The 26964-nt window shown below is 35.6% G+C and overlaps 1 protein-coding gene across 3 annotated transcripts in view; it reads right to left on the bottom strand.

Annotated features, from left to right (window-relative positions):
* Positions 1-26964, bottom strand: part of KIF13B (kinesin family member 13B) — a 257145-nt gene that overhangs the window by 177271 nt on the left and 52910 nt on the right. For all 3 annotated transcript variants that reach the window (XM_074209185.1, XM_074209184.1, XM_074209186.1), the window contains exons 3-4: positions 3839-3851; positions 637-697 (exon numbers count right to left, since the gene is read on the bottom strand). In XM_074209185.1, coding sequence (XP_074065286.1) covers positions 637-697; positions 3839-3851 — 74 coding nt within the window. The remainder of the gene's footprint in view (positions 1-636; positions 698-3838; positions 3852-26964) is intronic.

Here is a 26964-nt window from a genome sequence, read left to right as displayed (position 1 = left end):
GGATAAAACAAGATATTTGTAGAGGGTTTAAATGCTAGTTATAAGCATTATTATTAAATGTACCATCTTGAATTAGAATAGCTTATTTACCTTACTTGCTATTCAGGCTTTGCACATTTGCATACAGAGAGCTGAACTATGCAAAAACTGCACACACACACACACACACACACACACACACACACACACTGAGATTAATAGCTTCATCTTCCTATGTTAAAAATTTTTAAAGACACAAAGGATAGATTAAAAGAATGAATTTTGATAGTTCTCAAGGAAGAATCTGGAAAGTACTGTTTTTTCATTTGATCCTTCATAATGGGCATGACAAAGTCTGACTCTCAAAGGCTCCTTCCAGAATGGATTCTCAAAAATTATGCCAAGAAGGGGGAATCTGGCAATTCAGTCAAACGAGAAAGGTTTTGAGTATATTGCCAGTAATATTCTTTAGATCTACAATTTTCTTGTTAACATCAGAAAGGCCAAACAGTAATGAATCCAGGGGAAGAGGGGAAAATAGCAATACTGAAAGGCCATTTACTAAGAATGTGGGAAGAGCCTATGATCCGGGGAAGTTTAAATCCAAGAAATAATAGATTGTTGAGTATAAGAGACACAGTTCAAGACTCTTATTACCTGCGTATTTTTCTTTGACAGTTTCATCCATAGACCAGAAACAATGATCATAAGCAAATACCTGTTAAAATTAAATAAAAGTAAACATTAATAATGAAATCTTAAAAGAAATGATTCTACATAATCAAAATTGGATCTGACTAAATAAAGATAAACAGGTCTCCATATCTGAACACAATATACATACACATAAGAATTCTATCTTTACAAGTAAAGAAAAATATACACTTTCTTGAGAGGAAACTAGATGACTAAGTACAAGTATAGAATTTGGGATCAAGAAGAATGAGTTCAAATTCATTCTCAAACATTTTCTAGATGTGTTACCATATGGGCAAGGCATTTAACCATTCTGTGCCTTGGTTTCCTCATTTGTAAACTGAGGATAACATAATCCCAGGTTTGTTGTATCAATTGTGATGGCATGTAAAACATTAAAGCATTATAGAAATACTAGCTATTTGGATGGAAAGCTATTTCACACTAACAATCATTAAACCCCTCAAACTGGATCACCTGCACACATACTGACCTCCCCTCTTCCTAACTTTACTTCTCCAATATGAAACATGAAAATCCTCTACTAGGCTTTTAAAAGTCCTTTGAATCTGATCCCTTCCTGCTTTTCCAGTCTTCTCACAGCTTTACCGTCTTTCATCCTGTTGTTCCTCACTCTAAACCCTCGATTTCCCCTAAGTCTGGGCATTTTCTCTGTCTCTCCCTCAGGCCTAGCATTCCTTTCCTTCTCTTCTCATCCTCCTGGCTTTCTCCAAGTTCCAGATAAATACTCTCTACTATAAGCAACCTTTCCTGATCCTCCTTAATGCTAGTGCCATGGCATGTCATTTGTAGATCCCTTTCTGCACATTGTCTTCCCCATTAGAAGGGTTGTGAGCTCTTTGACAGATCAAGGACTGTCTTTGACCATTTTTGTATGTCCAGTTCTTAACAACATACTGCTTAAGAAACACTAATTGACTGTTTCAGTGAAGGGGCGGGGTAGGTACTCCAAAACATCTAATAGAATGAGAAGTTTTCACTTCCTGCCCTTTCTACCTCTATATCTCTCCTATCACAGTAAAGCACCTCACTTCTTCAGGCCTAATAGAGAAGGTTACCTGTCTCACTGCCTCCAGTTTTTCTCTCTTCAGGCCATCCTTCCCATTCTATCAGAAGAAGCATTCCTGAGCACAACAGTCCCCAGCTCAAACTCTTTGGCCTCTACTCAAACAGAAGTTCTTAATCTGGGGACCATAAACTTATTTAAATAAAATTTTACTAAATTGCCAAAGGGATTGAAAACATAAAAACGGTTAAGAAAACCTGCACTAGAATAGAATACTCTCTTAATGATCATCATCCCCTCCCCTACAATCACAAAAAAAAAATACTCTCTTTCCCTTCCAACTTTTGACCCCATCACCTGTTATTATATTTATCTGTGGATATTTTATCTTTTCCTCTCCACTTCCACCAAAAAAAAAGAAAGAAAGAAAAGGAAAAGGAAAATGGATTAAGAAAAGACTTATTTTCTAACTTCCTATTTCAGCACCTAGTAGAATGTCTTGCCAGTAATATGGAAGCATTTAATGAATGCCTGCTGAATGTAACTGAATGATGTTCTATGGTGCCTCAGGTTTCTCAGCTATAAAATGAGTTAGACCATATGATTATTAAGATCCCTTCTAGATTCACAGTCCTGTGAATACATAATTCTATGAATTATTCCTGAAACATCTGCTCTCGATATCTTAATTAACAGATTCCCTAAATTCCCCAAATGGGAAATAGATTGAATAGAGCAGAAATTGCATTTGAGAAATAAATAAAAATACAATGCAAAATAGTAAATGTTAATGTGTAATTTTTTTAAAGTCAAAATGGTCTCCAGGAATAAGTTTCTATTTGAGTTTGAAACCAATGAAATAGAATAGCACAATCTCATGCTTTCCTTGAGTACTAATGGTAACAAAAAGCCAAACTTTGAAACAAAATTAAAAGAAATAAAAATATCAATTAAATCACCTTTCCCTCTAAACTTCAACTGGTAACTATCACTGCTTAATTTAATCCCTATCCTCTGAAATGTCTAATCTGAATACCCAATGATCTATGCTTAGAACCCAAATCCTATTAACTTCAGAATCTAGCATTAAAGGCCTTTCACTATCAGCTTAGAGCAATCAGAGAAATGATATTCAAGTACATTCCACACCCCCATCCATTCTAATTCATTCCTCCCTCCAGAAGTTAAATGACTAATGTGGAACAAACATCAACAAGGAATGGATTTTCACCAGCTCTATAGCTCCTACTGCAAACTACTATGGGTGCCTTTCTGTCAGACATCTTAAAAAGAAAATACTTTTCCCCTTTAAAAATAAAATGATATACAAAGTTTCAAAACAGTTACATAGTGATTTTTTTCATACATTCACCTCCTGAATATTATTCCAAAAGAATATCTGACATCTCAGGTGAAAAATCAAGGGAAAAGTAGACTTATGAGTAGAATCAAAGAGTCATTTTTTATATCTACCCATGTCACACAGTCATCTAGCTACACTTGAAAGAAAAATCATCTTTAAAGAAAACAGAGGAAAATGAAAGAGGAGGTTCCTGAATCCTTAGGAAATTTGAAAGCCAGTCCAATGAGAATCTGGATCCTCAAAAGACCCTAAAAAACTTTCCAAGGCTTAGGGTGCCAATTAGAAAACATATAATAGCTGGTTTTATTTATTTATTCACTAATTTTTTGAGACAATAAAGCTAAGTGACTTGCCCAAGGTCACATAACATAGTAAGGGTCTGAGATCACATTTGAACTCAGGTCCTCCTGGCTACAGGGTTGGTATTCAATCCACTGTGCTACTTGGTTGCCTCTAGAGTAGCCAATATTACAGGACTTTATAAACTAAATTGCTGAGTCCATCAATAGAAGAACACAACACAAACTGAATTCATGCCTGAAGATACTGGCAACAAGCCAACTGTGATGAAATACAAATACCAGACTTTCCCATATTGTTTAATCCTTCATATGAAAATGAAGTAAGGATCACACATGCAGGCTGACAACCACACATGACTCTTATGTCACTGGGCTTTTGTAGGCAAATTAAGAAAGAAAGAGTCATTGGGTACTTTAAAAAATACACAGAAAATAGATTGGCAAGTATTAAATGTAATCAAAACATCTTACCTTTGGCTGGCCCCTGAAATTCCCAATAGAAGAGTGAAAATAGGGACAAAAGAGAAAGAGAAAAAAAATTAGTCAAGATAGTTTCTAAAGACTGAGATTATAAACATTTACAAAATAAATTCACCAATGAGCATTTCAATACAGAAAATGACAAAAGTGTCAACTTTAAGACAAACATTTCAATTTCTTCAAAGAAAATGACTTAAAATACTTAGTTTCTAATAACCAGTGTTTGAATGTGAATAATCACTGAAGACTAGCAAAGCCAAAAATCTAAGGTATAAATCACATAAAGGTTTAATTGTGTAACTCTTTTCAACTTTTAAATATCCAGCTCTCAATAGATTTTAAGAAAACCAAGAAGATTATATTGAGCAAAAAATGAGATGTATTCACTATTTCTAATTATATTTGTCTAGTTTTCTAATTACTATAATGAAAGTTAGCTTCAATAAAGGATCAACTTTCTATCAGAACATAAAGAAAAACAATTAAAAAAATATCATAGATTTTAAAATGAGAGAATCTTTTTATCCAAAACTCTTCATTTTACAGGGAAAGTGAAAAAGTCCACAAAGTGCCAGACCCTTCACAGATTAATGTCTCATTTATTATCTTCATTTTACAGTTGAGTCTGAACCTAAATTCAGGAACTCATTTTCCTGAGTTCAAATCTAGCCTCAGACACTAATTCTGTGACCCTAGGCAAGTCGGATTTCCCATCTATAAAATGATCTGGAAAATGAAATGACAAACTATTCCATTACCTTGGCAAAGAAAATCTTGAATAGGGTCAAGAAGAGTTGGACATGACTGAGATGACTGAATAACAACAGTGAAACAACAAAAAGTCAATAGAGACCTAAGTGGTGTTAGTAAGATCTAAGTAACCCAGCTAATACATTGGGCCTGGCACAATATCATTTCTTTTTAGGGTTTTTTTTTTTTGCAAGGCAAGCAGGGTTAAGTGGCTTGCCCAAGGCCACACAGATAGGTAATTACTAAGTGTCTGAGACCAGATTTGAACCCAGGTACTCTTGACTCCAGGGCCGGTGCTTTATCCACTGCACCACCTAGCTGCCTTGGCACAATGTATCATTAACCATGCAGAATATATTCTAATAACCTTTGTCAAGGCCACTAGATGTTAACAGACTTTGGAGCACACACAGGTATTGTTTCCTGACTGCTTACCATGAGAAGAGGAATCTTTATGGTTGGCTGCTGAGCCAGAACCAAAATGCAGACCAAAAAAATCTCCTACTGGGGCAACTTTTGCCTTAGTTCCCACCTAATTCCTGTGAGGAAAACAATGCTGTACTATAAACCTCCAGGAAGGGAGAAAGATCACCTTCCCACCAGGGTGCAAGTGTGTGTGGCCTGCAGCTTTTTTCCCTCTTTGGTGAAGGACTAAGAGACTAAGCTGAGACCAAGTGAGTTTCAAAAGGTCACACAGAGGGCAGCTAGGTGGTGCAGTGGCTAGAGCACCCGCCCTGGAGTCAGGAGGAACTGAGTTCAAATCTAACCTCAGGCTCTTGATAATTGCCTAGCTGTGTGATCTTGGGCAAGTCACTTAACCCCATTGCCTGAAATAAATAAAATTTTAAAAAAATTTTAAAAGGTCACACAGGAAAGTCCACCACATGACTGGTAGCAAGAGTTCCACAGTAAATTTGGGAGAATATTTAGCCCTTTGAGGGAAGAATGGTCCAAAATGACCAGCAAAAGCAGCCAAAAGGAGTGAGCTGGACTCATCATTTGCTCTATTTGCTAGGTAGTATTCAGAAGTTGTCTAGGCCAGACAAAGGCTTTACAGCAACTAATTTAAGTTTGGATCCACTCTCCCTGAAGACCAAGTAGAGGAGAGAGAGTGTGCCCTTAGGTGTCAAGGGAAAGGGCTTTGTGACTGTGATATACATCCTCCTTTCTAAAAGCTAGATGACATTAGTTAAGAGATAATGGTACATTAAATCACTGCAGAGCAGAAAGACATAAGGGAAATATTAATGAATGATACTGGGAAGAAAACCCCAAAATAGAAGTGAATTCAAACCGACAGCATAGGTGGGGGGATCCCTTTAAGACTATCCCTGGAACAGTGAAGGGGGAGATACAACCTTGTTCTGGGGGACCTGAATTATCAGTGCCAATGAGAATTGGAATAGGGACCTTCAAAAGCTATGAAGGGCTACAAATGTAATTGCAAGACAGGAAGTGGCAAAATTCTATATTTCCCTTTTTCTTTGGAAAAGTTAGTCAAAAAGGAGGGCATAGGAGAAAAGAAATAGGTTTTAAAACAAAAACAAGGCCTACATTTCAAATAACTTTGATTCAGATATAAAAATTAATCTCCAGAGAAATGTTCTAACACAAAAAACTTGGTTGATGCTTCCTTCCTTTTTTTTTTTTTGAGGAATATGTCCCAGGGCAGCTAGGTGGAGCAGTGGATAGAACACTGGCATGAGTCAGGAAGACCTGAATTCAAATTTGTGTGATCTTGGGCAAGTCACTTAATCCCATTGCATTAAATAATTTTTTTTTTAAAAAAGGAAAGATCAGTTTAGGAGTTTTTCTCTCCCTGGAACTTTCAGGTCACCCCTTCTCCACTGTTCCTCAATAACTAGTGTTCTCTCCTTCTCCAAATTACTTGTATTATAATTATCTGTATATATTCTGTGTATACAAACAGACACACACACACACACACACACACACACAAATAGCTTCATTTTTCACTTTTTTATTCCAGTGGCCTTAGAAACAGAAGACATTTAATAAGTGATTTTGAGCTGAATATTTTAGAATTTCCTTACAGGCAAAGTTGTGAAATGGAATGAATTATTAACAAGAGTTCTATAATCCCTCTTTCCACTGATCTTTATGATTTAAATTATATTCTCATCAGTTTCATATAAAGATGTCTGTGAACCTACCTAATGGTGAGGAAGGGACAAAGTGACCTATTATGATTTCTTCCAGACTCATGATTCGATGATTCACACTCTTTAGCAACTCTTTCTGCTCCCAGGAACATTTTCCAAAACACTTCAAATTCACTAATTTCCTCCATTCTGATTTCCAGTGAAGGAAAAAATCATGGGTTTCTCAGCCTCCAAATATAAATTTACTATTCACAATACTTATGTAACTGAAAATTCTGCCTCATTCTTTTTCCTGGGAAAAAAGTTTTACTACTTAGAATATTTTGAGGACAGTTGAAATAAAATCATCCTCCACAGAGTGAAGATAATTCATTTTTCCCACAGGGATGTTATATAGTAAGCTCAGAAACCATAATCAAATGTCAAACTTAGATGAACACACTGCCCTGAATTCATAGCATAGTAATGAGAACTAAAACAAACCAGTAAATTAATTACAGAGCTAACTTTCCAGCTCGGGATTCTTATGACTATACAAGTGAAGCTCAAGTAACTTCTGTGGCCACAAGAAACCAAAAGATGTAATTACAACTCTTTCAAACCCGGCTCTCAATCCACAAGTTCAGGTATTCTCCAATACAATAACACCACACTTATTTGGGGGTCATGCACCTAATAACCTCATTTACCTGGAACAGACTTAAGTAGTAGAGTGCAGAGTATGAAAAAGAGCACTGGATTTTAAATCAGGAGCTGGTTTGCATCTTAAATTCACTGTTTACTATTACCTGCATGCCTTTGAACAAATCATTTATTCTCTTTTTTTTTTTTTGCAAGGCAAACAGGGTTAAGTGGCTTGCCCAAGGCCACACAGCTAGGTAATTATTAAGTGTCTGAGACCGGATTTGAACCCAGGTACTCCTGACTCCAAGGCTGGTGCTTTATCCACTACACCACCTAGCTGCCCCCATTTATTCTCTATTGACCTCAGTTTCCTCTTCTGTAAAAAGATGCCCAAGATCTTATCCAGCTCTAAATCCTTAGTTCCTAAACAAAAAGGGTCTCTCAACAGCCTCCCCACCCCCCACCCTACCCCATCCAGGAAGGAGCTACTAACAATCCCAGGCATTCAACAATCTAGCTCCAACCCACTATGCCTTTCATTTTAAATTTCTGATACTCTACACTACTTCCTCTCCATCATTCATCTCTGGTCCTTTTCTCTTTCATGACTTTTCATGCCTGAACAGATTCTTCCTCACCCATCTCCATCTAGAGAAGTCGTCCTTTAAGTTGGAACTTCAAGCTCCAACACATGCTATGACTGACACAAGACTAGTCCAGGCCAGACTGATAGTGACTGTGACTTCACAGTACAGCTCACCTTTGCTCCTGCCACATTTGATTTAAATGCATACAAAACTATTTCTCAGGATTCAAGACAGAGCAAAGATCCTAAAGATCTTCTAGTACAAACCCTAAACTATAGAAGAAACCTGAATTCAGTAGTACTGATTACAAATTATACTTTCCCTGCAATAGATTTATCAGCTCTTTAGGACATGGACCACATTTTACAGTTTTAATCTGTGCCTTAACTCAAATTGGTAAGGACCTCGGGTAATCAAAAAGAAAAGAAAAGCAGAAAAAGAGAAGTTATTATGTCACATACTCTTAAGAAGTCAGAAAAGGGGGCAGCTAGGTGGCACAGTGGATAGAGCACCAGCCCTGGAGTCAGGAGTACCTGAGTTCAAATCTGGCTTCAGACACTTAATAATTACCTAGCTGTGTGGCCTTGGGCAAACTACTTAACCTGATTGCCTTGCAAAAAAAAAAAGTCAGAAAAGAATTTAATATATACATTTATATTAGTGTTTAGTACATATAATTCCCAACAAATGGGATTTAAAAATGTTCTACTTAAAGATAGGATTACTTCAAAAAATGTATTTATATATATATATATACACATATATGTATATATATATACCTAAGTTAAAGTCTAATCAAATTATTTATAAAGCTATATTAATCAGAATCTTCTAATTTTAATGATTAAAAATATTGTTAAGCATAACTCTCTCAAACTTACTTTGCAACTATTATACTTTAAAAATTAATATAAATACATAGCATGATCTAGCATATAACTATCATGACTACAGGATTTATTGTTAACTCATTCTCTTTCATTTTTCCTCTTAACTTGATTTCATTGATATGTTCTGGTTTTACTTTTTTACTTTGCAATATTTCATAAAGGTCTTTCCAAGCTTCTGCTCTTTCATTTGTCTGTTTTAAGTACATTACAGAATTCCATTACATGAAGGCAACACGATTTATTTGACCACTCTCCTATTGCTGGACATTTTCATTGATTCTAGTTTTGTTTTGCAGCTATAAAAAAGATTGCTACAAAAAACCTTGAATAGTCAGTTCTTCATTTTTGATAACACAAGATATATTCATGACAGAATTATTGTCAAAGATACTTAGAAAGAGTAAAACAATTTAAAAAAACTTTTACAATACATTACCAGAATCCATTTATCAATAACCACGTATATTAAGACAGAAACTATGGTGAGTGCTAGGTGATAGAAAAACAAAACCAAATGCCAAATAGTTCTTGCCCTTAAGTAGCTTACAAAGGAAAATTATCCATGGGACAAAAAAAATGTACACTTGCTTGCTACAAAACATGCAAAAGATTTTCTGGTGAAGGCCCAAACAGCTAGGAGGATCTGACAAGACCTCATGTAGAAAACTGTGCTTAACCTTAAGCCCTGAAGGAAATTGAGGAATTCCAAGAAGTTCTATAAATTGGCAATGAATAAGTGTACCTGTTTCTCCAAAACACCAGTACTGAATTTCCAAACTTTTGATTATTTAACTATTTTAATAATTAAATGGTTTTAAAAGGATGACTTAAAATTTTATTTTAATGTGTTTCCCTTTATGACTGAGGCTGAAAACGATTTCAAATAATTATTAACAAACTGTATTGCCTCATATGAAAATGATCTACCTGACATCCTTTAGACTTTATTATTCACATGTGCTTGAAATATCAAATTCTTTTCCAATTCATTTTCATTTCAAGATCATTAAGAGATTCTAGAAGAATGCCAGAAATGGATCAAAGAATGAAAGATAGGCTTTTATTACTTACCAAGTCACATACCAAGAGCTAAGCACTAAGCATACAATTAGAAAAAAGAAACAAGTTTTGCCCTCCAGGAGGCTTCATTTTAAAAGGAGAGACAACACAGATGAGGAAGAAGTTGGCCAAGGATGGGGAGTTCAGATCTGGAGTCACAAAGATGAGTGGAATAATAATGGGGCAGTCTACTTTTTTTTTTCCCCAGAGGCAATGTTAGGGTAGATTTTATTATAGTTCTCTGAGCAAGAGGTAAAGAAAGGTGACAGGGAGGAAAAATGGATTCCCACAGAAAACAGGCAGTATGAAAATGAGCACCTTTGGTCTTGGGTGTTCTGGTTTGGAGGTGGTGCAGCAGCAGTAGCTAGAAATGATCAATGGCATCTCTCCCATACAAAAAAATATTAAAACATTTAACTGATGCCTTTTGTCTTAACAAACTTCTCCCACTCCAAACTGAACCAAACTGGACCCACCTCACCTCCTAGCAATTGGTAAAATGACGAAAAATAGGAATCACCATACCCAAAGTACTAGATGAGGACAGACAGGTATGCTGTTGGTGGGACTATGAATCAGTCCAAACATCCTGGGAAGCAGTTCGCAATTATGAAAGTAACTAAAATGCCCATACCCTTTGACACAGATTCTCCTATTAGTAGTCATGTATCCCAAAGGTATCCTTGAAAAAAAGATCTACAAAAAGTTACAACAGTATGTTTTGTAATAGTAAAGAACAAGAAATACAGGCTGGAAAGTCAAATCTAAAATTCTATCTTTTACAGAAATTTTTTCCTTATACCCCTTAATTCAAGACATAGGGGAAAGATAGTGAAAATTCTAAGATGGGAAATGGGAGTATCTTATGCAGGAAATAGCAAGGAGGCCACTGTCCTTCAAATGTAGTATATGTAAGGAGGAAAAGATTGGAAAGGGGAGGAGGATGTCCTCAAGAACATGATCAGGGTGTCAATTATCAATGGAATGGCCTGGTGCTAATGAACCCCTTTTAGTAAAGGGGCAATAAATATTGTTCACAAATCAAATCAAAATGACAAAATTCACTTTGAATTGAAATCCTGAAACAAATGTCAAGTGTTATGCAGAATTTTGTGCCAAAGAAAATCTCACAGTAGAAACATGCTTTCATTATGTTCCTATCTATGTATTGCCATCTCTTGAACCAGTGTAAAATCATCAACACTTATTTTTGTAAATATTTAAAATTTTTACATTTTAATGCTACTGGAATTTTAACAAGTAGAACTGTCTGTTTCAAAAGGATAGTCTACTCTCACCCACGCTACAATGAATGTATACATCACAAAGAGCTTATTCTGATACACCCATAATACGTAATTGTATAGCTATTGCTTTTCCCTACTCAGCAAGCAGTACCAGTAACTGAGCTGTGATCTGCATAATTACTAATATTTTAGCTCCCCACCTGCCTCCTCACAAACTCTTTACACATAAAATAAAGCTAGTCAAAATGAAAATTAAAATTATATTGGAGATAGAATTTATGAATCTATTATTTCCCAGCTATTTTCACAGGAAAGTCATCACTAAAATTTCCTAATGTCATTTTTCACTACACATCTAAGAATTTTGTGGTCCAGCCACAAGTTACAGGTAAGAGAAACATTGGCAGTACAACACCTGGGCTCAGGTGATAGAACTGGGAATGTTTTTGCTTAAGACAAGACTTTGGGAAGACATGCCAGGTGTCTTTAAATAGTTGACAGGTTGTCACATGTACATGTAGATCTCTTAATAACCCTAATTCTCTCATTTTTCACTCTAATTTCTAAAGAAGCAGGTCCTTTCCTCTTCAAAGCCAAGTACTCTACCTTTACCTTTCATTCAATCTCCTCCTGTTTCTCCAAAATATCCTAGCATATATTCCCCAACTCCTCCCTAGGTAACTACTAAACACAAACATGCTCAGGTTTTCTCTATCCTTGATAAATACCTGAATAAGATATCCTGGATAAATACCTGAATAAGATATCCCCTCAAATTGCTATCCTACATATGCGTGTGTGTGTGTGTGTGTGTGTGTGTGTATGTATGTATGTATGTATTTATTGTCTTCACTTCTCAAACCTTGGCAATCTGGTTTCAAACCTTATCACTCAATTGAAACCAAAATTACCAATCATCAATCACTAGTCAAATTCAATCCAGTTTTTAGCCTCTTAGAAACAACATTAGATACTGTTGATAATCCTCCTGCTGGGCACTCTCTCCTCTCTTCTTCAGTATCTGACAGCTCATTTGCTTCTCATTTTCTTTTGCTACATTAGCACCTATGGTATAGAACCATAGATAGAGCTGGAAGAGACTAAATGAGTTGTCCTGAGTCACAAAAGAGTAAATATCAGAGATCCTAAAACTAAAATCAGTACTCCTTCAACCTCAACTAAAGGTAAACCTATCCCAAGATCCTGTCCCAGGACTTCTTCCTATCTATCTATATTCTTTCTTGTTTGATCACCTCAGGGTCTAATTACATCTCTAAACAGGTGACTCAAATTTATATTCTATTTTCCTATTATTTTTTGTAAGGCAATGAGGTTGAGTGACTTGTCAAAGGTCACATAGCTAGATAATTATTAAGTGTTGAATTTGAACTCAGAAGCTCTTTTCACTGTACCACCTAGCTGCCCTGCTATTTTTTAATCCTTATTTAAAACACCCAAGTAAACAAAAGCATTCCTTTTTTTCTTTCCGGTTTGCAACAGGAGTCAATTAACTCTAAGAATCCTTTCCTAAAAAACCATTTAAAATTACTTGGGAGGGGAGGTTAGGTGGTGCAGCTGATAAAGCACAGACCCTGGAGTCAGGAGTACCTGAGTTCAAATCCAGCCTCAGACACTTAATAATTACCTAGCTGTGTGGCCTTGGGCAAACCACTTAACCCCCTTTTGTCTTATAAAATAAAATAAAATTACTTGGGAGAAAAGTAAAAAGAGCATAAAGAAACATTGGAAATTCTGAAAAACAGTACAATATAAAACACTAGAGGACAATAAAACCAATAGCAATCATTTCTAAAATAATGCAGAAAGTGTCATCACTTTCATGAAATATTCCAACTAGGTGGTGCAGTGGATAAAGCACAGGCCCTGGAGTCAGGAGTACCTGAGTTCAAATCCAGCCTCAGACACTTAATAATTACCTAGCTGTGTGGCCTTGGGCAAGCCACCTAACCCCATCTGCCTTGCAAAAACCTAAAAAAGAAAAAAATAAAATAAAAAAAAGGAATATTCCAAACAGAGCTAGTAGTTGCTTAACTTTCTTCCATTAGAAAACTATTATTCCTGACAATTCACTTTAAAAATAAGAAACAAATCAACTTGTTTAGTTTTTGAAATATTTGCAGGTCAATTCTGTTAATTTATCATCCAAAATAAGTGTTTTAAATTAATGCAGTTATCTCTAAAAGGGTTTGAAATGGACTGTGTTGCAAAGGCTCTTTTGTAATCTGTTTAAAAATTACAACACATTTTCCAATATAAAAATGTTTCAAGTAGCTGAGAGGCTTCCATATTAGGCCTCAAAAGTCCACTTAACTGATTTCTCTAGGAAAATATAAGCTCCTTGAGGACATAATTATTTTTGCCCTGTTTTTGTATCTCTATCCACTGATGCTTATAATATCTTGCACATAGTAAGCTTACTTATAAGTTTATTAAAATTAATAAAAATTAATTAAGGGAGTAAATAGATCATAAGTTAATATACTAATTTTATTAAATGGTTTCTGAATCTTAAAATGTGTCTTTTATGCACAAATTATAGACATTACATATAATACATACACATACATTAAGAAAAAGAAATAATGAAAAAGGAGACCAAAGGTTTCCAGAAGTAAGGTTTCCAGAAGTATCTTCATTCTTCATTCATTGTTGGTTGTTTGTTCATTTGGTCTGCCTTGTAGGGATAATGTTTGCCTCATTTTTATATTTATTTGTTTGGGTTTTTATAAGTTTATATTTTTTTTTAAAGAATGTAATTCTCTAGTCAACCCATGACATTTTTTTTTAATTTTTGAAAAGGTAGAAAAAGAGGATAGTAGAAAAGAATAAATGCTTTTTTTGGGGGGGGGCATTATATAAAGTCTCTATGCTTCCTAAAATAATTACACCTTTTAAAAACAAAACAAAAACTAATCCAAATAGGTTTGACTAAATTCTCAAGTTCCCTGAGGGTTACAGGACTCCTACTTTCCTTCAACCTATATTAAAAAGATCCCAGATGAAATACGGAGATCCCAGCAAAAGCAATGACTCCCCATAGCTCAGCATGATCAAAAGAGGAGGAGGAGGTTAATTGGCCATATATAATTAGGGTGACTAATTTCTCCAGCAATTTTGGAATGTGGACTTGAATATTGCCAAACAAAGACTACAGTAAATTTCCAAAGCTCGCTACCAATTCATTCTTCCCTTATTTTCTCCTCTTTTCACTAATCTTGGCCCATTTTTCACAACAACAGAAGTCTGATCCTTTTTTCCAAATGGCTGTTCTTTGGCTTTATCCCTCAAAGGACCTGAAGCCACAAAACCCAAGGAGAAATAAGTGGCAAAGTTTTGCCACTTATAAGTACTGTCCCTTCTCTCAGAGAGAGAGACAGAGACAGACAGAGACAAAGACAGAGACAGAGAGAAGACTGTGCTCACTCTAAGGTCAAGGAATCATGTCTAACAGCTTTCTAAACAGAAGGCACTTAATAAATATTTACTGAATTAAAATCACTAAGAACAGTAAGGGATTTCAAGGATCATCTAGTCAAATCTTCCTCCTTTTACAGATGAGAAAACTGAGACAGAGAGGTTAGGTAGCTGTCTAAGTGAGAGAATTAGGATTAAATCTGTATCCTCTTAATAATAAAGTCATTTTACTATGTTACTCCCAATAATTATCTTTTCAAAGAATTCTGTCCTCCAAAAGAGAATATTGGATACGAAATGAAGCTGGAGGATGCAGCAAGTCATTTCTCTCTTGCACCCAGAGGATAACTAGTTCTATTTCATCCTCCCCCAAACAACACAAGGCGACTTGCATTTAAGCCCCTAATAAGGAGCCAGGGGCAGAAATCATGGACAAACAGAAAATTGCCCCTGTTCCCAAGGAGTTCAAAGTCTAAGAGGAGGAGATAACATGCAAACTATGTACTAATGATGTACAGATAATAAATTAAGAGATAATCTCAGAGAGAAGGCACGAGGGTTAAGGAAGCTGGGGTGTCTCTTAAAGAAGAGGCTTTGGCTGAGACTTAAAGGGGAGCCAGAGAAGCCAAGAGCTGGAGTGAGGAGGCAGCCAGTAAGGAGGCCTTTTTTGTTCCAGGACACTGGTGTCACTGCTTCTCAGAGTATGCAGAGAAGATAAAGGTGTGAGAGGACTGGAAAGATAGGAAGGGGCAGGGTTATGAAGAGCATTAAGAGACAGGAATTTATATTTATATAATAGGGTACCACTAGAATGCATTGAAGAAGAGATGATATGGTCAGATCTGCTTTCAAGAAGAATAATTTGAGATTTGGAGGATGGAATGGAGCTGGGAAAGACTTGAAACAGGGAAATCAACCAGCAGGAAACAGAAGAAAATGTATTTAAAAAAAAAGAATTATCATTCAATTTAATTTTTATGATCTCAAAAGGCAAAACAGACCTTCTAAGTTAGGAGTTGTAAATTAATACTTCAAGCACAAATTTGTATGCAAGTGCCAGTATGGAAACTCCACATACCCCTACAGATTAGTCTTAGATAAATGCTAGGTAGTTCCTCAGGCACAGAGATTAAATAACTTTCACAAGGTCAGAGAGTGTCATATGATGAGACTGAACCCAGGTCTTCCTAACTTCCAAGTCTAGCAGCATTCTATCTACTACATCATGTTGCCTTAAAACTTTCCTAAATGCTATGCCCAAGAATGGAATAACAAGATGATTACAACTTCTTCTGGAATGTCAAATCTTCAATGCATTGATCTTGTTCTCTGACCTATCCTAGAAAACTTCTTGCTTTCTCATTTCTCTATGTCCAGCTTGGTGGTTCAGTGAGTGCTGGGCTTGGATTCATGAACATCTGAGTTCAAATACAGCCTCAGACACTTATTAGCCATGCGACCTTGGCTAAGTCACTTAACCTCTTGCTGCCTCAATTTCCTCAACTATAAAATGGGAATAATAGCACCAACCTCACAGTGTTGTTGTAAGGATGAAATGAGATATTCATAAGGCACTTAAAATAATACCTGTCCTAGAGCAGGTTCTCAATAAATGCCTGTTCCCTCCTTCTACCCTCTCTAAATCTGCAGAGGAATACTTTATGATTCCCAGAACTAATTATGCTATTCTTGGCTACTACTTCCATGTCTAAGTTGCTCAAAAGCACAGTATTGCTCATGGAATTCCTCAACTACAACTAAGACTAGAGGTAGAAAAATGACATACATTTTCTGACATAACCAATATGCTGCCTTGTTTATCCAGAAGATATTTAACTGTTCAGAAGAGAGTGATTTGATTTTGGTGTGGTAGGATGAGATAAGATGAAAAGCTGGGGCTAGTAAAAGTAAATAGTTAAAGGAACATTTAAAAATACTCAGAAGAGTAAGGGGAAGTGCAGAAGGGGATACAGTCCAAGAGGGTAGTTTTTGTTACTCCTTATACAAAATTTAATATATACTTACAGAAAAACAAATTATATAACAGTTCACAGTTTTATATACAGATGGTGAAATATTAAATATATAACAAAAACAAAAATTTGAATTAAAAATGTAAAAGCAGAGATTCCTTGCATCCTTATATATTATTTAGTACTATGTCATGTCCATGTAAACAATATACTTTATTCCCTAATACTGTGTTTATATATTTTTCCAAGTGCATAAGAATCACTAAGTTAGGTCTGTGCTTTTAGATCTGAAGATTGTTCTGTGTAGCATTGGATTAGAGTGAGTTAAAAAACCAACTCTGCTGGCCAAACACTGAACAAGTCACAGCATTCCTGGGTCTAGGCCCCTTCCAATTTTAAATACCTCATATCTCATTAATAATAATAATAACACCTCCATCTTTTTCAAAGTTGGGGGGGGGAGGAACCATAACAATGAATACAACCGGTTGTTAAATTCAATGTATTAATCACTTTTGCTAATTTATTTTTCTCTTTCTTCCATCCCCCCCAAAATCCTTTGTAATAGGGAATGGCTCTTAGAGAGAGGAAAGCAGAACTAGAGAGAGAAATTTATGTGACAAAAACAAGAGATATCAATTAAATATCTTTTATAGAACATCTATAATCAAACAAAGCACTTCCCTCAAAAAGACTTTAAGAGTTAGCTCATGCAAACATTGTTGTCATTTCACAGATGAAGAAACCAAGACAAAGAGAGGAAAAATGACTTGTCCAGGGTCACATAATGGATTATGAACAGAGCCTAGGCTGGAGTCCTGTCTTCCAGGTCCAATTTCATTACATTACACTGCCTCTCTCCATTGTTGCTTTGCTCACTGACGCTTTAAATAACAGACAATGCTTTTCATTATTCAGGTTCCTTCTAGATCTAAGATTCTGATTCTAAGGCATTCAAAGTAATCAAATCTAATGCCTCATTACACTGAAAATACCCATGGAAAATCCTTAGCAAAGTAGGAAATTACACTGAGGTAGAGACAAGAAGGTAGGACCAAGAACTGAAGAAAGCTGCCCAGCAGAGTCTGTGACTGCACCTGCCTCGGCTTCTATCCAAAATCCAGGTATCACAGTATCTCACAAAAGATTACCAGACTGCACAGGGGAAGGGAGATATATTCTTTAACTAGCAAAAACATGGCCATCTTTATGTTAGCATCACATATATATAGGCCAAACAGAACACCATGGCGCATACTAATTTTTTTTTTGGCACATACTAATTTAATTCTATTTTTGGAAGGGACAGAGTAATATTCATAGGACCTTCATGGGCTGACCTCTACAAGAAACCCTATCAACACAGGGCTATATTATTTCCTTGTTCAAATTACTTATCTTAAAGTAAAAAGGTTCCAACTATATCTAGCCTGATAAATGACCAGTCTAATGGTTCCTTTGCTAGGACAAAAATATGACAACAAGTCCTTGCCCTCAAGGAGCTTATATTCCACTGGCATAAGTTAATAACTATGGGTGATTGAACATTCAACAAAAATTCCTCAGAAATAATTAACAATATCATCCCTGTAAACTGAAATTCTAGGGGGTTAAATTAATTGCTCAGTATCCCACAACTACTGACTATCTAGGGCAGGATCAAACCTGACTGACTTCTAGTCTTCATGTAACACAGCTGTTCATACCAATGAGCCTGAGTCATCAATAAGAACTTAAATCATACCAGCAAATATGTAAGAGATTTTGGAATGACTTTTGTAAAAAACAGTGAAAATTTCAAATGCTTTTCTTTTGAGTACTTAAAGATAAGCCTCAGTTACATAGAAAATTCATGTACTCAAAATTCCTCAACCACAATAGATTAAATGAAATAATACTGTGTGCATATTACTCATCACTTTCCTCCAAAGTTAGAGTAGAGGACCCAAGGGGGTCCTAAACAACTGCAAAAAGATTATAACTGTAGAATGCTGTCTTAGGATGTCAACTGTGGATGAAAGTATCAATCTGCAGTTACTGTGGGATGATTTGGAATGGGACTTGGGAGTCTCCAGATTTGGCTAGTTTTCCATTTATTGTTTGTCCCAAGATTGGGTAAAATATTTTTCCTGTAAATACAACATGGCAAGGGGCAGCTAGGTTGCCAGTGGTTAGAGCACTGGCCCTGGAGTCAGGACATGAGTTCAAATTCAGCCTCAGACACTTACTAATTACCTAGCTGTGTGACCTTGAGCAAGTCACTTAACCCCACTGCCTTACCAAAAAAAAAAGAACAAAACCCTAAATACAATGTGGCATTTAAATTACAGGCCCCACTTATACTCAAACCTACCCCCAACTACATCTCCACAGAAATAAAAAAGAGGGGCTTGTTTATTAAAATATCCAAAATAAAGCCCTAAACCTTAACTAAGTAGCAAATGCAAACATAAAACAGCCAGACATAAACATGAACAATGAATCAGGAATATCTGAGATTCAAATTCAGCTTCAGACACTGACTTACTAGCAATCTGACTTACTAGGCAAAGGACTTAACCTCTGTCTTCCTAAGTTTACTCATCTGTAAAATAATACTATTATCTAGGAAAAGATAAAATAAGATAAAATTTGTGAAGCACTTTACAAACTTTAATATGACCTTATTTATTATTATTATTCTATCAAAACAACATCAGGATGAGTGGGTTAAATTATGCAGGGCAAGAATTCTTGGGGCAGCTAGGTGGTGCAGTGGATTAGAGCACTGGCCAGCCCTGGAGTCAGAAGGACCTGAGTTCAAACTCCAGCTCAGACACTTAATAATTAGCTAGCTGTGTGACCTTAGGCTTAACCCCATTGCCTTGAAAAAACTAAAAAAAAAGAATTCTTAAATGGGAGCCATGTTTTTTAGGAAATAATATTTTATTTATTCACTTGTCCAACTACATGCAATGGTACTTCAACAATCTTTTTTTGGCTAGGTTCTGAGTTTTCTCCCTACGTACTCTCACTGACAGAAAGCAACCTAAATATAGGCTATACAAGTATAACCATGCTAAATACAGATCCATATTAATCAGGTTATGAAATAAGAATCAAATTGAAATAGAAAAAATATTAGAGAGGTAAAAAAAAGGTAATGTCTAAGACAACTTTAAATTGAAAATGGTAAGCTTGATCTATATTTAAACACAGTATCTTCTCTGGATATGAATGGTATTTTCCATCACCAGTCTTTTAGAATTGTCTTTGATCAAGACTGGGCTCTGCCCATATTGTTGCCTATGGGCAGGTAGCCTCAATCTGATCAAAAACTGAGATTCCTCTGGTTATGCCCCACCTATTTCTAAGCTAACCTAGGGTCTTGATCTTCTTTGAGCATGTTCAAGGAGGTAGCTGTTCTTGCTCATTAGTATAATGAGCAGGGAGGGGAAAGTGTATGGGGACCAATGTATCAATTAGATTGTGACCGCCCAGTCTATGATTGGTATGAAGGGGCAGGAATAAGGCCATAAAAGACCTAGCATTTTGGGATTTCTTCACCCTTCTCCTACCTTGAGGGAGCTGTGCCATTTATTAAGGTTTCTTAATTAAAAACCATTTTAATCACACACACACACACACACACACACACACACACACACACAAAGAATTCTTTGATTACTGTGCTACTGAAATGAACGACTATCAAAACTGATCATCACCTAAATGTGTATTATTGAACATGTTTTTAAAAAAATACTGTGATAACTATATTTCAATATAGTTTACTTTAAAATGGCATGCATTTTATTTTGTATATTTACAAACAAGATTGTGAAAAGGGATCCTTAGGTTTTACCAAACTGCTAAAGAAACCCACAACACACACAAAAAAAGTTAAGATTCCCTGACATAGAGGAATTTCACTAAAATGCTTGAAATTCCTAGTACAATTCAGAATGTTTAATTATGCTTCCTCTGTATATCATTTGGCAAGACCTTAACTGATTTTCCCCTTTAAAAAACACATCAATTCTTCACAAAGTCTAAGATGAATGATTTCAGGAAAACCTAGCAAGTGAGAACCAGGAGAATAATGTACACAGTAACTGCAATATTGTATGATGATAGATTGTTAAAGACACAGGAAGAGGGAATTCAAAATTTGAAAGAATGAATAAATACCTTAATAAATAAATAAATAAATAACAGCTCAGAATTGGAAAATAAAAACTTTACAAGAATTATTCTAGGGGTGGCTAGGTGGCGCAGTGAATAGAGTACTGGCCCTGGAGTCAGGAGTACCTGAGTTCAAATCCAGCCTCAGAAACTTAATAATTACCTAGCTGGCTGGCCTTGGGCAAGCCACTTAATTCCATTTGCCTTGCAAAAACTAAAAAATAAAATAAAATAAATGGAAAGAAAAAAAAGAATTATTCTACATTACTCTTCCTTCATGTGCTGCAGGGTCAGTTCACTCAAGAAGGCCTTCTTGCAAATTTTCTCTCATGTTTCTTTGCACAGACCTGAACTGCACTCCCTCTTATCTCCTAACCAAAAAGTTAATGCATTATTAGATTTCATTAAAAGAGTGTCTCTTTAAAGAAAGGGGAAGCTATAGTCCTATCACACTCTGTCCTCATAAAACCTCTTATCTATAATACTGCTGTTCGGGTCTAGGCACCATACAATTCAATAAGGTTTTGTGCACTGTTAAGGATGGTAAAAGGCCACCTGAGTCAAGGTCAGCTGAGGATTGACAGAAGGGACTAAACATGCTTATCTTGTATAAAAGACTAAAGAGGGACAAGGAAACTTCATTTATTTGAAGGGTTTTTATGTTGGGGGAATAATTCTTGTTCTATCTGGTCCAAGAGGAGCCATGAGGTGAAGGTACAAAGGAGCAAATTTAGTAAATGTCAAGAAAAACCTTTCAAACAGTTAATGCTGTCCAAAAGTGGAATGGGCTGCCTCAAGAGGTTTTCCTCTCTTAAGAAGTCTTTGAGCTGAGGTTAGAGAACTACTTCTTGGGTAAGTTACAGTGGAAATTCCTTCTAAGTACAGGTTGGATTAAATGGATGCTTAAGTCCCTTCCAACTCTCAAATTCTGTAATTCTGGAGAAAACAAAAGGCTGTGGGAATGGGAAGGAGAGTAGTGATCACACCAAAAAAGCAGAAGAAAAGAGCATAAATCAAACATTTAAAAATACACAAAAAAAGGAAGCTCAAAAGGAGAGTAGTGATCCTATAGTTAAATTTATTATTCGCTTTAAGCTGTTTTTACAGCTATTATATATAATAACAATACTATCACACACAATATCTTTGTACTTTATATATGAATGTATTCATATTTGTCAATATGTATTAAGTTCATCATGAAAAAGAAAAAATTTTGAATAACAAAAAAATAAAATTTGTATTTTTCAGCTTCATAGCTCATGAATTACAATCTTGGGGGTTCTTGGGGATTCACTAATAATTTTTTAAATGTTTTTATTCGAAAAACATTGTTAGATATCAAAAGGTTCACAGTAAGAACTGATACTAGACAAATATAATTAATAAAGACTGGCATAGGCAAGAAAAGTTCTATTATAGATATCAAAAGAAAAAAAAATCTAGAACCAAGGGCTAAAGTTTACTCTTAAATGAAAGTCAACATACTTAATATTCACATATGGTAATATCCATATGTAAATATTGGGTGTGTTGAACATTTTAAGCTAATCAGTGCATTTTAAACTATGTATTTCATAATTAAAAATATGTTCATATATTTAATTAATATGCTTAACAAGCATATTAAGCTTCCATTATGGTTAGGACAGCCTTATTAGGAAATCTAAGACATGTTGAAATTTATTATAGCATATTGTCTGTGGTTCATCCTTTAAATGAAGAGCTTTGACATAATATACTTAAAATATCAGAACTGTCATTTTCTTAATGTCATTTACCTTCTAGTTAATCAATTAATCAAATATTTACTAACTACCTTTATCTTAGAGGAAATGCAATTTAGAACCACAAGCCTTACCTAAGAATTAAAAAATAGAAGGTTAACATTTTATTTTGATTCTATCACTAAATCCCTGTGTAACCTTAAGACAGATCACTTTATTCTGAGTTTCTGGTTTGGTGGATTGAGCCCTAGGCCTGGAGCCATAAAGACCTGAATTCAAATATAATCTCAAGAGGTGGTTAGGTGGTGCAGTAGTTACAGCACCGGCCCTGTAGTCAGGAATACCTGAGTTCAAATCCAGCCTCAGACAATTAATAATTACCTAGCTGTGTGGATCTCAGGCAAGTGACTTAATCCCTTTGCCTTGCAAAAAAAACTTCAATAAATAAATGAACAAATAAATAAATAGCAAGTATAATCTCAGATACCTACTCACTTTCAGCAAATGTAAAAACAAGAAGGGGCAGCTAGGTGGCACAGTGGATAGAGCACCCGCCCTGGAGTCAGGAGTACCTAAATTCAAATCCGGCCTTAGACACTTAATTATGACCTAGCTGTGTGGCCTTGGGCAAGTCACTTAACCCCATTGCCTTGCAAAAAAAAAACACCTAAAAAATAAGAACAATAAAAGTAAAAAAAAAAAAAGTAATAAGAATAGCACCCATTTCCTAGAATTGTTGCAAAGTTAAATAAGAGATATTGGTAAACTTAAAAACTAATGCTAGCCATTATTGTGGCATTTGATAACTTCTAAGATACTTCTAATTCAAACATATGACAGTGCTACATTATGGGAGACAGGCTATGATATGGGAGCTACAGAAATTCAGAAGAGGAGTAATTTGTATATATATTGGTAGTCAGAGAATGCTTCCTGGAAGAGATGAGGTTTTACATGAGGGAGCAGTAGATAGAGCACTGGACTTGGAGTTAGGAGGATGGGAGTTCAAATCCAGTTTCAGACATTTGCCACTTACTAGCTTGTCCTTAGGCAAGTCACTTCACCCTGACTGCCTCACATCCAGAACTGTCTCCAGTCATCCTAATCCATATCTGGTCATTGGACCCAGATGTCTCTGGAAGAGAAAGTGAGACTGGGTGACTCAGCACACAGCACCCCTCACTCAAATCCAATTCATGTGCTTGTCATGGCATCTCCTCCCTGATGCCATGGTCTTCTTCAAGAACTTGAAAAATACAAGAAACAATTTGGTCTAATGGCTCAAGACTTGGGGTTAGATGATCTGGATTTGAGACCTGGCTCAACTGCCACTTAACAGGCTATATGATCTTGGGCAAGTCATTCACTTACTTTTAGTCTCAGTTTTATCATCTGTAAGGGAGGTTATTTTACCTGTCCTGACTACATCACAGAGTTGTTAGAACATCAAATGAAATAATTCATCCAAGTTCCATTTTGGAACTCTAAAGTCTATATAAATGTTAAATATCCAAACCCTTTTATTCCAGTGCCTTCCCTCTCTATTAATTATTTCCTATTTATCTTGTATATAGCTCACTTTGTATATATTTGTTTTCTTGTTGTCTCCCTTGAGGGCAGGAACTGTCCACTGCCTCTTTTATTATCTCAGATGCTTTGCACAATAGCTGGCACTTAGTAGGACAAATGTTTACTGAATGATATTGACAGATATTACAATGACTGTTTTTCCTTTCTTATATCCTGCCTTTTCTATCGTCCCCCTTTTTTTCCCAAATATCCTACTGTGGAGGTAAACAATTGTCTCTAAAAATTAAGAAAAAAAACATTATCTGGTTTCATATAGGCACACAAAAATCTGTCCATTTTTATGCAATCAGTTGCTGTTAGAAAAAAATCTTCCCTGTTGCATAAGGACTCTGACTTATGAATCCCCCCCCTTATTTGGGGTTTGGGGGGAATGTATAATAAGGTCTTTGGGGAGAAATTTCCTTTTAAAAAATTATAACATATATCATCTTTATTTTTAACTGTATACCTCACTTCCCTGGAGAACCATCCCTAGAAATAAAAATTTTAAAAAGAGAAAAAAAGGAATTTGGTAAAAACCAATCAACACATAAATTCCTGGCTGATGGTAAATGAATTATTCAACTCCCACAACCTAGTTCTAACACTTAAAGAGAACATAGATTTAGAAAAAGCTGAAGAGACTCAAAAAATTGTGAAGTCAACCCTCTTATTTTAAATAAATGAGGAACCAATTATAAGCCTATAAAAGCCTACTAAAGAACTAGTAAATGAGAGATATTCAAAGCAATCACTTTAAATATTTTAGTGAACAGAGGTTTTGGGTTGGCTTTTAAAAGCAGTAGAGAACCCATCCAGGGAACTAAGGCTTTTCCTTTCCCACATCTCACTAGCAATAAACACAGCTTCTGTTACTGTACAGTATTGAATTTCACTGGAGTATTTGATGATTATTGATGTTTCATTAGGAAGTTACTTTCTTTTAAAATCTGATTTTTAAATATGTACAATATTTTAAGAATAAGTTTATAAAAATGATAGCTTGGGGTTTGCTCAGAAGGCTAGGCCAGCAAAGAATGAAATGTTTGATTTTTCCTTCTTTCTTTTTAAGAAGAGACATCCTACAACCACTGCCCATCCCCAAAGAGGAAGCACTCCCACTTGTGAAAGCATAAAATTGAAAGAGTCAGAATACAGGGGTTCAAGTTCCAGGTCTGACATTTACCAGTTTTTGTTACTCTAAACAAACTTTTTCACTCATACAAGTTTGTTTCCTTTTCTAAAAACTAAATCCTTCAGGATTTTTGTAAGGAAAAGTTCCTTGTAAATGTTAAAATGCCATATAAAAGTAAATAAATGAAAGTTAATGAGAAGTTATTACTTTTAAAATGACATGCTCACAATGTAGAAATCTCTCCAATGAATGCAGCAAGATGTTTATAGGTTGGGGCAGCTAGGTGGTGTAGTGGAATAGAGCACTGGCCCTGGAGTCAGGAGGACCTGAGTTAAAATCTAAATTCAGACACTTAATAATTACCTAGCTGTGTGGCCTTGGCAAGTCACTTAACCCCAACGCCTTGGAAAAAAAAAAGATGTTTATAGGATGATCAACTTTACTTTTAATTCTTCATGCTTAAAAAAATAGTTCCCCCCAAATTAATGAAGTACCACTGTCTATTCATGGTTTTATCATATCATATAAAGGAAGTTTCAAAAAAAATAAATGCTTGTGGGGCGGCTAGGTGGCGTAGTGGATAAAACACTGGCCTTGGAGTCAGGAGTACCTGGGTTCAAATCTGGTCTCAGACACTTAATAATTAATTACCTAGCTGTGTGGCCTTGGGCAAGCCACTTAACCCCGTTTGCCTTGCAAAAACCTAAAAAAAAAATTGCTTGTATATATAAACTGTTTAAAAATATTTTACACAAAGTTCAAGATTTAATGTTTATTCTTTACAACTAAAGTTGATGAGAAAGGTAGTAAGAGTCAAAAGCAATTGCTTTAGTGAAAACTGTGGGGCAACCACTGAAGAAGTAAACGGATAAAATATTTTTTCTCTTAATAGAAAAAATGTATAGTTTGAATTAAGAAAATTTATTTGGACAAAAACTTAAAGTTCTTCAGAGTCTGTAGCTTTTTTGACCTATGATGATTTTGAATCTATATCTAGTTTGGAGAAATTTTAGTTCCAACTGGTAGTGACAAAAATTCAGCAGATAAATTGACCTCATGCCCTTCAAACAAACACCTTCAAACAACATCCTTTCTAGTATAAACAACAGGGTATCTATTGAGTTTCCACTGACTATATCAGATTATCCATGGTGCTAAGAAGAAAATTAATTGAGAGAAAAGTAAAATAGAAAAAGAGCACAAGATGCAGTGAATTAGAAATTAGACATAAGAGTCCACAAGACCTGGTTTCAAGCCTCAACTCTGAAACATTCTGATTTTGTGATTTGGGGCAGCAGTCACTTCCCTTTTTACCTAAGCTCACATCAATCAATAAGCATTTCTTAGATCTTGCTATGTATGTTCCAAAGACATACAGATGTATGTGCTAAATTTGAGTATACTAAAACAAAAGTGAAATAATCCCTACCCAAAAGAATAATTTCAGTAACATCAAAGACTATGACTAAAAAGCAAAGTGTGGGTTTCAGCCCACCCCTTTCTATTGAGGCTAAGACAATCTGTCTCCAGGGTATAAAGCAAAATACAAGGATAACAGATGGATATCCCAAGTGCAGCACTGGGATCCATGAAATATTCACACAGCCAAAGGAAAGTGTCCAGAAATAAGTACAGTCTTCATAGAAGATTTATGACTAGACAGACATAAAAACCACACAGGATGAGTCAGCTTCTATACTATGCAATCTACACTAAAGCATTACTGATCAATAAAAGAGATCATAACTGATTAGAGGAGTCTCCACTGTAGTTTAGGTGATGCCTACCCACAATCTTCCTGAAAGCTGACTTCAACTCAAAATTGAAGTGCCTA

Source organism: Macrotis lagotis, chromosome 1, assembly GCF_037893015.1.
Source record: "Macrotis lagotis isolate mMagLag1 chromosome 1, bilby.v1.9.chrom.fasta, whole genome shotgun sequence".
Classification (NCBI taxonomy): Eukaryota; Metazoa; Chordata; class Mammalia; order Peramelemorphia; family Peramelidae; genus Macrotis; species Macrotis lagotis.
Note: the sequence above shows the minus strand (reverse complement) of the source record. Positions and strands in the feature narration are given on the sequence as shown.